Here is a 17664-nt window from a genome sequence, read left to right on the forward strand (position 1 = left end):
CAAATATTGTTGAAAGCATTGAGTGCACATGCCTATGACTCACCTGCCCCACTCATGGTACAGTTACTAGTGGAAACCTGTACATATTATCATATAATGTATAGAACAATGTTGATAGCTCACTGCACATTACAGCCAACACAAGGGGTACTAGGGATAAAAATAATGGCTGGGCATGTGGTGCCCTCTGTCTGACTATGAGTAGGCTGGTCTCTGAGTTCAGGACCACCTGGGGACACACAGTGAGCTCCAAGTCAACAGAGAATCCTCACCATGTAGCTCTGGCTAGCTTAGAAATTAACTGGGAGGACAAGGCTAGGGTGGAACTCCCAGAGTCCTGCCTGTCTCTACCTCTCAAATGCTGAGTGCTAGGATTAAAGGCATGCATTCACACACCTGCTTCTACATATCTGTTCTTGAAGGAAGAGTCCCATTACAATTTTGACTGAGTGTTCGTAATCTGTAGCTCAATTTTCCTTCTGCTATAACTGAGATAGGAGAACCTTAATGCCTGGTATGGCTATAGAGTGGTATTCTTGGGCTGTGAGATATGCCAATGCCACTCTTTACACAACATTATCTAATCTAGTAATAAGACTGATTGACACCATGACTAGTTTACCTGAGTTCTTAAGTTTCACATAATATTTTTAGTGGAGCCTTTGGTATTTTATTATTTATTTTTACAAAGCTAATTATATATTTACTATATTGATATTCTATTTTTAATCCTTTCATGTAGTATTGTGGTGGTATTATGTTCCCCAAAATATTGTGCACCCTAATAAACTTATCTGGGGTCAGAGAACAGAACAGCCACTAGATACAGAGGCTAGAAAATGGTGGCAAACCTTTAACCCTAGCCTTCTGCAGGCTTGGATCTCTCTGAGTTCAAGGCCACACTGGAAACAGCCAGGCATGGTAACACACACCTTTAATCCCAAGAAGTGAGCCTTTTAATCCCAGGGAGTGATGGCAGAAAGCAGAAATGCTGTGGGATGGTCTGTATGTCAAATGTGTTGCTGATTCCTCAATGAATAAATCACTGATTGGTCAGTGGCCAGGCAGGAAGTATAGGCGGGACTAAGAGAGAGGAGAATTGAGAGAACAGGAAGCTGGGTGAGGGAGACACTGCCAGCTGCCATCAGGACAAGGAAAATGTAAAGTACCGGTAAGCCACAAGCCATGTGGCAAGGTATAGATTAATAGAAATGGATTAATTTAAGCTGTAAGAACAGTTAGCAAGAAGCCTGCCACGGCCATACAGTTTGTAACCAATATAAGTCTCTGTGTTTACTTGGTCGGGTCTGAGTGGCTGTGGGAATGGCAGGTCAGAGAGTTTGTCCTGACTGTGGGCCAGGCAGGAAAACTCTAGCTACAAATGACGCCCAACGTGGGGTAAGAGTTTCCATCTAAAACCTGAGTAAAAAGATTCTAAAACGGAGCTAAAAACAGCTCCTAGTTGTCTCTTTTAAGCTAGCAGCAGCCTGCGTGTTTGAGCTACTATGGCGGGTTCCTGGTATGCGTGCTCGACCTGCAGTATGGCGGGAATGAGGCCTCTACAAGTGACACATTAAGCTGTGTGGTGGATTTAACCTTTACTAGTACAAAAAAAAAAGAGGTTTCTGGGCTACATGCTGCTTTGATAGAAGCATAGACCCACTATTTCTGAGAGTTGATGGCTCCCAGAGCTGGCGGAAAACATACCACCGCCATGTTGGGAAGCTGAAGTGGGCAGAGCCAGCAGCCATAGCGCCAGTGCCGTTTCAGGCTTAAAAGGCTGCAGTTTAAAACAATAGGCTCAAGCTAATATAAAAAAATAAGCCACGTAAAGATGGCTACCACACAGAGAATCTGAATTATGTTCTCTTTGATATTCGTAACTGAAGAAAAACATTTGATTACAAAAGCTGTTGAGTTATGCCAAAATGTATATTTTAAAGGTACCTTGACTTCAAAATTTGGATGTAAGGATATGTTGCTTTGGAAAGGAGGCTCTGCTTTTGTTTCCACAGAAAGCCAGAGGCTATGGATTTGTTCCAGATTAAGACACATCAGGTTTGACCAGTCAAGACCACCTGAAAGGTCTCCATTGACACCATGGCCCAGATGATCCAACATCCAGAACCATTTCAAGGCAACTGACTCAAGACGATACAGCCTCACGGACTACTCCATGATCCTAAAATTTTCTTTGTTTCCCCAGAAGGTACAGCGCCCCCCTCCAGCAGGAAGTAGTAAGAGAAGCTACGCTACGCCCAAATTCCCAAATATACCAAGCTGACTTTGGAGATGTGTAAAGGTTAAAACCTTCCTTTTTAAGAAAAGAAAAGGGGAAGTGCTGTGGGATGGTCTGTATGTCAAATGTGTTGCTGATTCGTCAATGAATAAATCACTGATTGGTCAGTGGCCAGGCAGGAAGTATAGGCGGGACTAAGAGAGAGGAGAATTGAGAGAACAGGAAGCTGGGTGAGGGAGACACTGCCAGCTGCCATCAGGACAAGGAAGATGTAAAGTACCGGTAAGCCACGAGCCATGTGGCAAGGTATAGATTTATGGAAATGGATTAATTTAAGCTGTAAGAACAGTTAGCAAGAAGCCTGCCACGGCCATACAGTTTGTAACCAATATAAGTCTCTGTGTTTACTTGGTCGGGTCTGAGTGGCTGTGGGACTGGCAGGTCTGAGAGTTTGTCCTGACTGTGGGCCAGGCAGAAAAACTCTAGCTACACAGAAAGATATATAAGGCATGAAGACCAGAAACTAGAAGCTTTTGGCTGGTTAAGCTTTCAGGCTGTGAGTAGCAGTTCAGCTGAGATCCATTTGGATGAGGACACAGAGGCTTCCAGTCTAAGGAAACAGGATCAGCTGAGGAATTGGCGATGTGAGGTGGCTGTGGCTTGTTCTGCTTCTCTGATTTTCCAGCATTCACCCCAATAACTGGCTCTGGGTTTGATTTTATTAATAAGCCCCTTTAAGATTCCTGCTACATAGTATAGCTATTTATTATTTTTGTAAACATTTCTGTTGTGTTATGTGATTATTTTTTTCAATAGATTTCTCTATGTACGCTATACTGACCTCCAACTAAATATCCTCCTTTATCAGCCTCCTATGCTCTGAGATTACATCCATGTACTACTATACTTAGCATTTCTATTTCTCTGAATTTTATCACAGATTTATTTGTAGTGATCACAACCAAAATCAAGGTGAGATGTAATATTAATTGCAAATATAATAAACTTTAAGAAATAAAAATACTCACAAGATATAAAAATTATCAAGTAACTATGAGTTACAATCACTTGTAAGCTATTTAAATTCTAAATCATATTTGCAATTAAAATACATGAATCTTAAAGTGAATTAAAAGGAAAATTTTGACTATCCCTTCTACACAGTAAACTACCTCATTACATACCTGAAGTATTTATGGGTCCAGAAAAAGGCATTTAAAAAACACATTTAATGAGCTTTATTAACTTAATATGTATAAAACACTATATCTTACAATGAAAGAATATACATTTCTTTCTTCTTAACCCTTTGAGTATACATAAAAATTAGCAGTACATTGCTCTTTGCTCATAGTCCAAGTCTCAAAGCATTTCTGAGCTGGTATCCTATAGATTGTGTTCTCTGGTAATAAACAGGCTTGGAGGTAATAGGAAAAATTTATAGCTAATATATTTTGGAGCACATAGTGCACAGATGAACACAGATCTTGTACCTGAAGATAAATACTGAGACCTAATGTGGCCCCAGTCAATAACTATTGTCTTAGTTTTATAATTACATGGAAATTAATTATGACAACAACCTACGTTGCTGGAGGAGAATTAAGAAACACAAGAATTTGATTCTACCTCTAATATATATTTTTCTGGTGTTCATATACTGAACGAAAGATTCAGCTAAGTCAATCTAGACTACTGATCCATATAAACCCAAAGACAATAAATTAATGTTTGAAATATCAAATGAATTTATTAAGTCACAAAATTTGTGTTAATTTCTTTAATACTGAACTTTAAGCTTATTTCCTATTCCACAAAGACAGAATTTTTTAAAATATCAAGAAAATAAATCACTACTATGGCTATTTTGTATTTTTAAAATGTCAATGTATAATGAAATGCTTTAATTGGTCTTCCAAAATATAGCAAGAAGTCAGGCATGGGATATAATTTTCACATAACATAGATACAAACAAAATTGCACATAAAGAAGATGTAGAAAATCCATATTAAGAATTTACCTGAAATAGTTCTGTGGCAAAATTCTGATATCCACCCCAGCTGTGATCTCCAAAGGAACAGGAGTGAAACATATAAATGGTGGATCAAAAAGTATCTTTGGTGATTGTATCTCTCCAATCAGACTTAATATTCTATAGTCAAATAAATTATCATTTAAACGTATAGCAACATCAGCTAGGTAGGTTATGGGCTCCCCTATAGAAAAAAAGGTGCTATAGATTAGTTTACATTCAAAATGTATATATTGTAAGCATTACTATTAAAATGTACTATGATATTAAAGCTAAGTGGAGCAGAGTAGTTAACCCAAGAACAATGCAGCTTGATGAAGAATTAAAGACTAAATGAAGCACTGTTGTTAAAAAAAATACAAAAAACAATATGTCTTCAAGTATACCTTGTCTAGAGATGGAGTAAATCTTTTTAATGTATACTGCATGTGGGAGAAATAATTGTACACTTGGGAGGAAATGTTTACTACATGGGGGAAATACATAATACATAAAATAAATAACACATGAAGTAGTGCAACAGGACTTCTTTTTTTCAGCTGTTTCCAATGCTTTAATAAAATCTTCTAATACCTTTTGGTATACAGAACATGAAGATGATATCACAAACTGAAGGATCTTAAGGGACTACTGAGAAAGGGGTTTTCTCATTGAAATGCTCCCAGCTTGGAAGATTAAGAAAGGGTGCCAGGGCCACAGGAGAGATGGTTCAGCAGTTAGGACCCAGGTTCTATTCCCAGCCCCTACATGGCAGCTCACAATCATCTGTACCTCTAGTTCCGGAGGATCCATCACCTGTTTCTGGCATCAGCAGGCCTCAGGTATACACAAGGAATATTATACACACATATATGCAGGCAAAACACTAAAACTCATAAAATAAAAATTTAAAAATATTTTTTAACAAATAGAAAAATACTTACTTGGACAGAAATGTATTGAAATAGTATATGTTTCCTCTGGTTTCAGACTTCCAATCAGTGCAGTAAATTTGAATATGCCACTTTTGAAAAGTTTGACACTTTTGCCAATATCCAAAGACCACTGAACAGTTTTTTTTGAAATATTATGTAAGACAAGATCCTGTTCATATATATACAAAAGAAGAAATTTTTAAAATTTAATAAATGCATTATAAAATTTAGTTGTTAGAAACAAGATCTGAGTATTTGATTATGGCGATATTAAAATGCCAAATAGGCAACCTAAAAGGGCTCTTAAATAATTCTATTGATAATTTACAGCAAAAATACTAAGAAAATTTATGTTAGTTCATACTGACACACTAAAACAGAGAGAATACTCTTTTTTACAGAAACAAAATCTAAACTACATATGTGAATGTGTTCTTTAAATTCCCTAATCCTTTGAAGATGATCACATCACTGCCAAAGTACAGTGGAGAACAAAGAAACTGGAGAACAGTCATAAACCCAGCAGTTCCAATGAGTCACTGTGATGCTACATATGCTCCTCAGGTGATGTCAAATGTTCCCGCTATAACATTTTCCCACTAGACCCACAGGAAAGAAATGTGACTGTCCTCTAAATGCTGAAGAAGGCAATGCTAGGAGCTTTCCCTAAAGTTTCAGAAAGGACTATATGGCTCTTGCCAATACCTTAATTATAACCAAGAAATAACTAGTGATTCAGATATCAAAATAACTGAAAGTTCAATAATGTAAAGTAATCTCCCATTTCAGAAAGGCATTTTCAAATCTACATTTCATGTCACTAAAGTTATTTTCTCAGTTCCACATGAGATTTGTGTATATATATATATATATATATATATATATATATATATATATATATGGTTTATTGAAAGAAATTTTACTGTATTTTTATACTCTTCATCTAAAATATCCATTTTAATTTCAGCAGAGGTATTTCATTAATCCACATCTCTTAATTTCATACATTCTATTTTTATCAAAGCAATGTTAAATATTTTCCTTATGTACTTTATCACCAGTGATAAAGATATTCAACAGAAATGATTGTAGGAATAATAATACACTAGACAAGAAAGGTCAGGGGAATACAACTTCCAAAGAGATATATATGATGTTCTTTCTTAAACATTTCTTTTTTTCTTCTAGATATAGTTCTAATTGGGAGATGCAGTGATGCACAGTAAGAAAAAAAATAGTAGAATGATGGATAAGTTACTTTATTATATAACAGCATTTTTTCACTATTTAAGACTGCTTCTTGTCATATATATATGGAATATATTTGACAATAATTCAAATTATATATATATATATATGTATGTAGATAAAGTAAGTCATTATATGTATGCTTGAATTAAAAAAAAATTTCTGAGTACCAATGAGGAGGCTGAGTCAGTAAAGTCACTTGCAGCACAAGCCTAGTGACCTAATTCAACCCCCAGAATTCAGTAAGGGAAAAGAGAACCAGTTCTACAAAGTTATCCTCTGACCCCACACACATGCCATGACATGCATGCCCACATAGACACATCATGAACTGATAGATACAGAAATAAAATTTAAGAAGTTATTTTTAGGGGAACTCAGAAGATGGTTCAAAGGGTAAAGTGCTTGTATAGCAAGCAAGGTAATATGACTTGAAATGTCCAGAACCTAACAAATGGCCAGATACCATCATGCTTATCTATAATTCTGTGCTCCTACAGTGAGATAGGAAGTATGACAGGAAAATCCCCAAAAGACCATGGGCCAACTTGCTAGGCTTAAGCAGCTATGAACTCACACATTCAAGCACGTGGTACTGACACATATCATACCCCCCCAAAAACTATTTCTGAAAATTATAATAATAGGCAATAGGTCACTCTTTCAAATAATCAATTCAGTAAGTGAAAACTAAAAAAATTACAAAATAATTATGAATTATGAAGTGTATTAATTATCTATATACCTGAATTCTTGTGATTTCCTTACTATGCTGAAGTTCATATAATGGGATTTTGAAGACAAATTCAGTACTGGATAATTTCAATGGTGCTCGCAATACTTTAAAAGAAAAGTAAAGATATTGATAAAATATTAATAAACAGAATGTGAACACTATTTAGTAGTATATTTTCCAAAATGAAATAACAAAAAAATTAATGTTTCTGTTTTATACTCCTAGTCAAAAAGTAAAATTCCATTTCAAACAATTCTAAGATATGTTGGTTTCCACATTTACAAATTTCCATTTTATAAAATTTATTGGCAATGAATTATATGAAAAACAGAACAATAACCATGAAATAGTAAAAATCATAAACTCAATATTGAAATAAGAAAGGACAAACATAATACCAGAAGATGGAAAGATCTCCCATGCTCATGGATCAGTAGGACTAAGATAATAAAAATGGCCATCTTACCAAAAACAATCTAGAGATTCAATGCAATCCCAATCAAAATTCCAACACAATTTTTTACAAACCTTGAAAGAACAATACACATCTTCATATAAAAAACAAAACCCCAGAATAACTAAAATAATCTTGTACAATAAAGGAATGTCCAGTATTATCACTGTCCCTGACTTCAAGCTCTACTATAGAGCTATAGTAATAAAAACAGCATAGTATTGGCATAAAAACAGACAGGTAGATTAATGGAATCAAATCAAAGACCCTGACTTAAATCCACACACCTGTGGACAACTGATTTTGATGAAGAAGCCAAAATTTTACAATGGAAAAAATGAAATCATATTCAACAAATGGTACTTGCATAACTGAATGTTGAAAAATGTAGAATTCACATAGATCCATAGCTATCACCATGCACAAAACTCAAGTCCAAGTGGATCAGAGACCTCAATATACATCCAGGTACACTGAACCTGATAGAAGAGAAAATGGGAAAGAGCCTCGAATGCACTGGCACAGGAGACAACTTCCTAAATAGAATACCAGTAGCACAAACACTGAGATCAACAATTAATAAATGGAACCTCATGAAACTGAGAAGCTTCTGTAAGACAAAGGACATGGTTAGTAAGACAAAATGGCAGCCTACAGAATGAGGAAAATATCTTCACCAACCCTACATCTGACACAGGACTGATATCCTAACTATATAAAGAACTCAAGAAACTAGATACCAAAAAGACAAATAATCTAATTAAAAACAGGGTGCAGATCTAAACAGAGAATTCTCAACAGAAGAAGCTATAATGGCTGAGAGACACTTAAAGAATTGTTCAACATCCTTAGCCATCAGGATTCTGAGATTCCACCATACACCATTCAGAATGGCTACGATCAAAAAACACTACTAAAAGCTTATGCTGGTGGGGATTTGGAGCAAAGGGAACACTCCTCCATTGCTGGTGGGAGTGCAAACTTGTACAGCCACTTTGGAAAATCAATATGGCCGTTTTTCAGAAAATTGGGAATCAGTCTACCTCAAGACCCAGCTATACCAATCTTGGACACATACCCAAAGCACTGCTCAGTCATTCAACAAGGACACTTGCTCAACTATGTTCATAAAAGCATTATTTGTAATATCCAGAACTTAAAAAAACTTAGATGACCCTCAAATAAAGAATGGATAAAGAAAATGTGGTACATGTACACAACAGAGTATTACTCAGATGTTAAAAAACAATGACATCAGGAAATTTGAAGGCAAATGGAGGGAACTAGAAAAAAATCATCCTGAGTGAGGTAACCAAGACCCAGAAAGACAAACATGGTATGTACTCACTCATAAATTGATACTAGCTGTAATGTAAAGGCTAACCATGCTACAATCCACAGCCCCAGAGAGGCTAGGTAACAAGGAGGACTCAAAGGGGGACAGGGATGCATGGATTTCGCTAGGAAGGGGAAACAGAAGAGATTTCCTGGGTAAACTGGGGGCTGGCAGGGATAGGAACACGAGGGATTAGGTTGTGGGGGGTGAGTAGAGGGAGAATGTAGTTAAAGAGACATCTTGATGGGAAGGGCATTTTGAGGTCAGGTAGAAACCTGGTACAAGGGATACTCCCAGGAATCTACAAGGATGATCCCAGCTAAGACTCCTAGCAATAGTGAACAGGTAGACTGAATTGGTCATCGCCTATAATCAGATTGGTAACTACCCCAATTGTCATCAGAGTGACTAATGGAAATAGATGCAGACATCCACAGTCAAATACTTGGCTGAGCTCAGGGAATCCTGCTGAAGAGAGGGAGGAAGGATGTACTAGCCAGGGTGGGTCAAGATCATCACAAGGGAACCCACAGAAACAACTAACGTGGGGTCATGGGAGCTCACAGACTCTGGACTGACAGCTAGGAAGCCTATTTGGGACCATCCTAGGCCCTCTACATGTATGTGACAATTGTGTAGCTTGGTCTACTTGTGGGACTCCTAGTGGTGGAAACGGCCTGGCCCTAATGCTTTGGCTGGTTTCCAGGAACCAAATCCTCATACTGGGTTGCCTTGCCCAGCCTTAATACAAGGGGAGGAGTTAAATCCTACCTCAATTTGGTATGCCAGGCTTTGTTGACACCCATGAGAGGCCTGCCCCTTTCTGATCAGAAACAGAGGAGGCAGGAGGTTGAGGAATAGGAGGAGAGGAGGAGGGGGAAACTGTGGTGGGGATATAAAATAAATGACTAAGTTTAATTAATAAAAAAAAAGAAATTCAGTGGTGACTTTATTTTCTAATACTCCATATTTTGAAAACTAAGAATGATACTCTGATTTTTCTTTACTTTTAGATGATGTTAAGTGTAAATCTTTGACCGACACACATCAACTGACTTTCATATTACACACCAGTAGCTTGAACAAAACACGGTGGAATAAGTGGTGACACTCTTGGCATCAAAATCTTTTTCTTAGACGAATATTCGCAGTACAGTTCTGAAGCCTTAAAGGAATTAATATGTACAGGAAAGCTAAAGTCATATGTCGCTACCTGTCAAAATAAAAAACACAAAAATTACTTATAACTTTGAGGATTTTGATACTGTTGATTCATCAAAATTACCTTTTTCAAACTAAAATTATCTTATGGCACTGAACCTACATTCATTTAATAAAGTAAAGGCTATATTATTCACTATGTCAAAAATAAGTCTCTAAAACCATCAGGTAAATTGCTTTTAAAATGCTTATTTATTAAAAACGAACCAGCCAGGTGGTGGCACATGCCTTTAATCCTAGCACTCAGGAGGCAGAGGCAAGCAGATCTCTGTGAGTTTGAGGTCAGCCTGGTCTACAGAGCAAGATCCAGGAGTAAACTGACTAAATATATATAAATATAATTTGCTTTCATATTTCACACATAAAGAAAAAATACAACAGAATGTGTTTCATCTCATTTCTTCGGGAACTTCTTATCTAGACTTCAGAGGCCAGTTACATTTTCTTTCTTCTCTTTCTCTGCTTCTGACTGAACTGCTGTTTTCCATTTGCAAATTAAAATAAATCAACATTCTATACTATATGCCCAAACATGACTGACAGTCAACCCTTTGTAACCATAAGACATGGATGGCTCTAGGACATAATTTATAGTCTTCCCATTCCTAAATGTGAACAGTAAAATGAGAGGATGCATATTCAAATCCCATATACAAATCATTTGTATATAATTTGCACAACACAGTCATATACATTTGATATTTTTCCTTTATGTAAGAGGTGTTTTGACTGCATATATGTATGTACACCATATGTGTGCCTAGTGCCCACAGAGGTCAGAAGGAGGCATGGGACTCCCTGGAACTACAATGATGAATGGTTGTGAGCAAGTATACGGGTGCTCCAAATTGAACCTGGGTTTTCTGCAAGAGCAAGGGAGCTCTTACTAACTGGTCTTAGAGTTAGAAGAGTCACCACGACCATAGCAACTCCAGTAAAGCAAAGCATTTAATAGGTACTGGCTAACAGTTTCAGAGGTTTAGTCCTCCTTTATTGTTGTGGTGGGAAACAAGGCAGCCTGCAGGCGTGATGGTGCTGAACAGGTAGCTGAGAGTTCTACATCTGGATCAACAGACAGCAGAAAGAAAGAGTGACACTGGGTGAGTCACATAAGACCTCAAAGCCCATCCACACAGTGACACACTTCCTCCAACAAGGCCACTCCTACTCCAACAAGAACACACCTCCTAATAGTGCCACATACTATGAGCCTATGGGGACCATTTTCTTTCAAACCATCATAATCACTCAGCTATATCTACAGTCCTCAATTTTTTATATTTATTTACATAATATGTAGATATGTGTAGGTTTGTGCATGCAACAGTGCTTATGTGGAAGTCACAGGACAAAGTGAGAGACTTGTTTTCTTTTTTCACCATGTGAGCTCTAAGCGCTAATTCAATTCAGGTCATCAAGCTTGGGAGCAAAAACCCTTACCCCACTGAGTCACCTTGCCACCTCCTTTAAATCTAGACTACTTAAAAAAAATTTAATATAATATGAATGATATATAGATAGTTGTTAAATTATATTGCTTAGGGAATGATGACAAAAAGTAATATGTACATATTACAGATGCACATTTTTCCCAAGTATCTTTTATTTTGTGGTTGCTGAATCTTCTCATTAAGGACCAGTGCATAATTTTTATCCAATTATTTTATTTTTAATGTTTTTCTGCATATAATAGGACTTATATTTTAAAGTAAAATGTAGTCAAATAGTGTTTCAAACTCACTCTCTTCCTACTATTGGATGGAGATGGGTTCCCAATCACAGGGAAGAGAGCAATAGTTTATGGAAATACAAAGACAAGGAATTGGGAGGCTAAAGTTCTAGATTGGCTTCTACGGAGATATAAAAAATTACTTAAGAAATGAGAGAAGCATGCAAGACTCATTAGGAGATTGGGAATCAGAGAAAACCTACCTTAGTGGGGGGATATAGTCACACAACACAAAATTCAAAGAAGCAGGACCTTTAAACAAAGATAGCCTAGAAAAAAATCAAATCAAAAAGGATTCCAGAAAACATTAACTTCTAGGCCTACACTAAGAGCCAGAAGGGCTATTAAGAAGCAAAACCAAGACAAAAAGCAGTTCCCTTGATAAATGTGTGTGTGTGTGTGTGTGTGTGTGTGTGTGTGTGTGTGTGTGTGTGTGTGTGTCTAGTGGAATGAAATGATTACTGGGGAGTGAATAAACAGGGATTAGGGAAATGTAGAATCAGAAGACGGGAAAGAGGATCAGAAGACAGAGGGGAAAGAGAACAAAATCCACATATAAGGGGAATCAGAGGTGACAAAGATGAAAACATATTCCATAGGGATGTTCTAATATTATAGGAAAACATGAGTTAAAAAGTGGTCTGAGTTCTGATAAGTTAGTTCTGACAGTTATTGGCTATTGAGGCTTAACTGATGAATCTAGTATTAAATCTCTACGTCAAGGTTATAGGAATAGAAATCAAAATTAATACAGAACGAAAAGGTTATATTTATGAATATATACATACATATGCAACAACAATTAATTGAAAAAGAGGCCATGAATTTGAAAGACAAGAATAAGATATGGTAGAGACCGGAGGAAAGAAAGGGAAGTGGATACAATGTAATTATATCCATTATATTATATTATAATCTGAAAAATAAAATAAATGATAAAAATTTCTAAGAGATTTAACATAAAGGAAGACATCAATACTCATTTAAATGTACATTTAAAGTACATCTGATGTTGACATGATGTCAGTATATACCAAAATAAGTCAATGTATCCATTTGAACACTTAACTCTCCTTTTAGATAAAATTCAGTCTTCCAAAAAGAACTTTTAAGTTCACAAAGAAGTATCATTGCTATTATGAGCAGGTGCAAAGCCGTATACAATTTGTTCTCTCAGCTTTTTTTATGTTTACTCATACATAATTTATTTAAAAGGAATCTTCCTCAAAAGTAAAGATGTGATGTAAAAAACTACCTCGCCTACAAAATTATTATCCCTTCAACAACACTGTAAGAATGGGGATACAATCTGTTCTACCAGAACCAACCCCCAGTCTTGTCCTTAGTACTACAACAAAACACCAACTACAGGTTTCAGTAACTCCTGCTCACATCTCCTGTGGATTCTAACAGACCATCCCGTCCTAACCTGCCTCCTTGCATTCTTCACTGTATCGTACTAGAAACCAACTGCTAAATCTGGGTCCATAACTGCCACAAAACCTGATGTCTAGACAGCATAAAAACACAATCAACAACATCCATGGAAACACAGGCCAGCTATACCCTGAGTATTCCAACACACCTGAAGCACAAGAAAAACACCTTAAAGTCAACAATATGAAGATGATGGAGATCCTTAAAGAGGAAATTAATAAATGCCTTAAAAAATACAGGGAAACATGAACAAAAAATGAAGGAAATTAATTAATTAATCCTTTAAGGAAAGTAAAAACACAAACAAACAAATAGTTGAAAGAAATTATTTAAACTGTTAAAGACCTGAAAAGAGAAATAGAAGAAATAAAGAAAATCCAAATAGAGGGAACTCTAGAAATAAAGAATTTAGGAATCTGAACAAGAACTATACAGGCAAGAGTCAGAGTCAGTAACAGAAGATAAAACATGAAAAGGTGACTGTCAGGCACTGAATATACAAGAGGAGAAATACATCAGTCAAAGAAAATGTTAAATCAAAAAACCAAAGCACCCAGGAAACTTTGGAAACTATGAAAGATGAAACATAAAAATAGTAGGAATAGAGGAAGGAAAAAGAAACTGAGCTCAAAGGCCCACAAAATGTTTTCATGTTTTCAACAAATTCACAGAAAAAGAAATATTCTTAACCTGAAGGAGATGCCTATAAAGGTACAAGAAGCATACAGAAGAGAAAAAAAAAAAAAAACTAGACCAGAAAAGTCCCCTCGCCACATAATAAGCAAAACATACAGAATAAAGAATATTAAAAACTGCAAGGGAAAATGACCAAGTAATATATAAAGACAGACCTATTAGAATTGAACTTGACTTCTCAATGGAGGCTCTAAAAGCGAGAAGGGCCTGGATGGATGTTTTGCACTCTAAGAGACCACAGAGGCCAGCCTAGACTATAACCCAGCAAACTTCCAATCACCATAGATGGAGAATATAAGATATTCCATGATTAAGTCAAATTTAAACATTAACTCTTTACAAATGCAGCAATACAGAAGGCACTAGAAGGAAAATTCCAAACTAATGAGGTTAAGTACACACATGAAAACACAGGGAATAAATAATTTCACACCAGCAAAATCAAGAGAAGGTAAGCATTTGTGTGTGAACTTACTTGCTTATACATGTGCACTCACACACACACACACACACACACACACACGTATGCACCCACACCTGCAACCAACACCAACACCAACAACAAAATAATAGGAATCAGCAATCATTGGTCCTTGACATCTCTCAATATCAATGGACTCAATCCCCCCGCCACCGCCGAAAAAAGCACAGATTAAAAAAGATAGATACAAAAACAGAATCCCACCTTCTGCTACATCCAAGAAACACATCTCAATATCAAAGATAAGACATTACCTCAGGGTAAAGGGTTGGAAAAGGATATTCTAAGAAAATGGACCTGAGAAGCAAGCTAGTGTAGACATTTTAATATCTAACAAAACAGACTTCAAACCAAAACTAATCAAAAGAGATGGTGAAGGACACTACATACTCAATGGAAAAATCTACCAAGATGGCATTTCAATTCTTAATGTCCATGCCCCAAACACAAGGGCCCCCAAGTTTGTAAAAGAAACACTACTACAGCTTAAAGCATATCGTGACCCTCACACACTGATAGTGGGAGACTTCAATAACTGACTCTTACCAATGTACAGGTCATCCAGATAAGAACTAAATGGAGAAATACTGGAGCTAACAGATGTTATAAACCAAATGGACCTAAGATATTTACAGAACACCACACAAACACAAAAGAATATACCTTCTACTCTGCACATCACGGAACTTTCTCCAAAATGGACCACATACTCAGGCATGAAACAGATACAAGAAAACTGAAATCACTCCCTGCATACTATCACACCACCACAGATTAAAGCTAGTTATCAACAACAACAGAAAGACTACAAACTCAGGGAAACTGAACAACTTTCTTCTGTATGATGTGGTGATATTTTGTTTGTGCTCTAATAAATAAAGTTTGCCTGGAGATCAGAATGCAGAGCTAGGCACTAGATGCAGATAATGGTGGCACACACCTTTAACCCTAGCACTTGGGAGGAGAAAACAGGAAGTGATATGGCTAGATGGAGAGAGGAAGTGATAAGGCAGGGTAGACACAGGAGTTTGCCCTTTTTGTGAAGTCTGAGAATTCCTAGAGGTAATTCCTACACATAAATAACAAACAGACTCAGAGAGAAATCAGGGACATAACACCTTTCCCAAAAGCCCCAGATAATATAAAATATCTTGAGGTAACTCTAACCAAGCAAGTGAAAGACCTGCACAATAAGAATTTTAAATCCATGAAGAAAGAAATTGAAGCTATCAGAAGATGGAAAAGTCTCTCACGCTTATGCATCAGAAGGATTATCATGTTAAAAATACCATCCTACCAAAAGCAATCTACAGATTCAATGCAATCCCCATCAAAATTCCAACTCAACTCTTTACAGACATTGAAAACTCAATTCTCAACTTCATATGAGAAACAAACAAACAAAAACCTCCAGGGCCGGGCGGTGGTGGCGCTTGCCTTTAATCCCAGCACTCTGGAGGCAGAGCCAGGCAGATCTCTGTGAGTTCAAGGCCAGCCTGGTCTACACAGTGAGATCTAGGACAGGCACCAAAATTACACAGAGAAACCCTGTCTTGGGGAAAAAAAAAAACAACAAACCTCCAGGACAGCTAAAACACAATACTGAACAGTAAGAGAAAAAAAAACTGTTGAATGTCCAACCATTCCCAATTTCAAGTTGTACTGCAGAGCTATAGTCATAAAAACAGCATGTTATTGGCATTAAAACAGATATGTTGATAAATGGGATTGAACTGAAGACCTGGACATAAATCCACACACATATGTACACCTGAGTTTTTATAAAGAAGCGAGAAATACACACTGGGAAAAAAAAGCCGGCATCGTCAACAAATAGTGCTGGTTAAACTGGTTTTCAGCATGTAGAAGAAAGCAAATAGATTCTTATTTATTACCCTGCCCAAAACTAAAGTCCAAATGGATCAAAGACCTCAACATAAAACCAGATGCACTGAACTTAAGAGAAGAGAAAGTGGGGAATAGCCTTGAATGCATTGGCACAGGAGAAGACTTATTTAACAGAGCACTGATAACGCAAGCACTAAGATCAACAATTAATAAAAGGGATCTTATGAAACTGAAAAGCTGATGGAAAGCAAAGGATACTCTCATTTGGACAAAGCAGCAGCGTACAGAATGGGAAATGATTTTCACCAACTCTACATCTGATAGAGGACCAATATCCAAAATATATAAAGAGCTCAATAAACTAGATATCAAAAACCCAAATAATCCAATTAAAAATGGGATACAGATCTAGACAGAGAATTCTCAATAAAGGAATCTCAAATGGCTAAGAAAGACTTAAAGAAATGTCCAACATCCTTAGTCAGTAAGAAAATGCAGATACTTTGAGATTCCATCTTACACCTGTCAGAATGGCTAAGATCCATAGCATAAGTGACAGCTCTTACTGGAGAGGATAAACAAGGAATACACTCTTCCATTGCTGTTGGAAGTGAAAACTTCTACAGCCACTATGGAAATAAATATGGCTGTTTCTCCATATTGAACTTCAGGTTCAATATATCATCCCTCCTTTTTAAATTGTTTACACTTCTTTATTTTGTGTGTATGAATGTTTATCCTGAATGTATGTATGTGTATCTCCTGTATGTTGGGTGTCAATGGAAGCCAGAAGAGTGTGTTGGATGTCCTAGTACCTAAATTAGAGATGTTTATGAGCCACCATGTGGGTGCTGAGAATTGAACTGGTTTCTTCAGCAAGAGCAACAGGTACTCTTTAGTCCCCCTGAGTGATCACCCTCAACTAACATTAGGATGTTTGAAAAAGCCATAAAAAATTTTTTATAAGTTTACTTAAAAATGCATATAGGGCACGCACGCACGCACGCACGCACGCACGCACGCACGCACGCACGCAGAGACAGAAACAGAAATTGAGAAAGTTTAAATGGAATCATGCCAGGTGGGGTTACAATATTTCTCCTAAGAACCATACACTAACAGAAACTTTAATACCTGGTAAGGGGAAACTCAAATTGTTGGTCAGGGGCTGTCCAAGACACTCCCAAAATAATATAAGTGATTGCAATTACTTAGTTCCCTCCCAGAACTTGAAGGTAAGACTATTGCTGACGACACCGCACACTTGACAGAGGACCTGAAAGAATAGAGCT

At 36.8% G+C, this 17664-nt stretch overlaps 1 protein-coding gene across 1 annotated transcript in view; it reads right to left on the bottom strand.

Moving 5' to 3' along the window:
* The window catches only part of Cfap47 (cilia and flagella associated protein 47), a 272610-nt gene that overhangs the window by 189004 nt on the left and 65942 nt on the right, over window positions 1-17664 (bottom strand). Inside the window, exons 22-25 of the mRNA XM_052731290.1 lie at window positions 10032-10173; window positions 7180-7274; window positions 5196-5355; window positions 4261-4456 (exon numbers count right to left, since the gene is read on the bottom strand). Coding sequence (XP_052587250.1) covers window positions 4261-4456; window positions 5196-5355; window positions 7180-7274; window positions 10032-10173 — 593 coding nt within the window. The remainder of the gene's footprint in view (window positions 1-4260; window positions 4457-5195; window positions 5356-7179; window positions 7275-10031; window positions 10174-17664) is intronic.

Source organism: Peromyscus californicus, unplaced genomic scaffold (genome assembly GCF_007827085.1).
Source record: "Peromyscus californicus insignis strain IS unplaced genomic scaffold, ASM782708v3 Scaffold_10__1_contigs__length_136768540, whole genome shotgun sequence".
Lineage (NCBI taxonomy): Eukaryota > Metazoa > Chordata > Mammalia > Rodentia > Cricetidae > Peromyscus > Peromyscus californicus.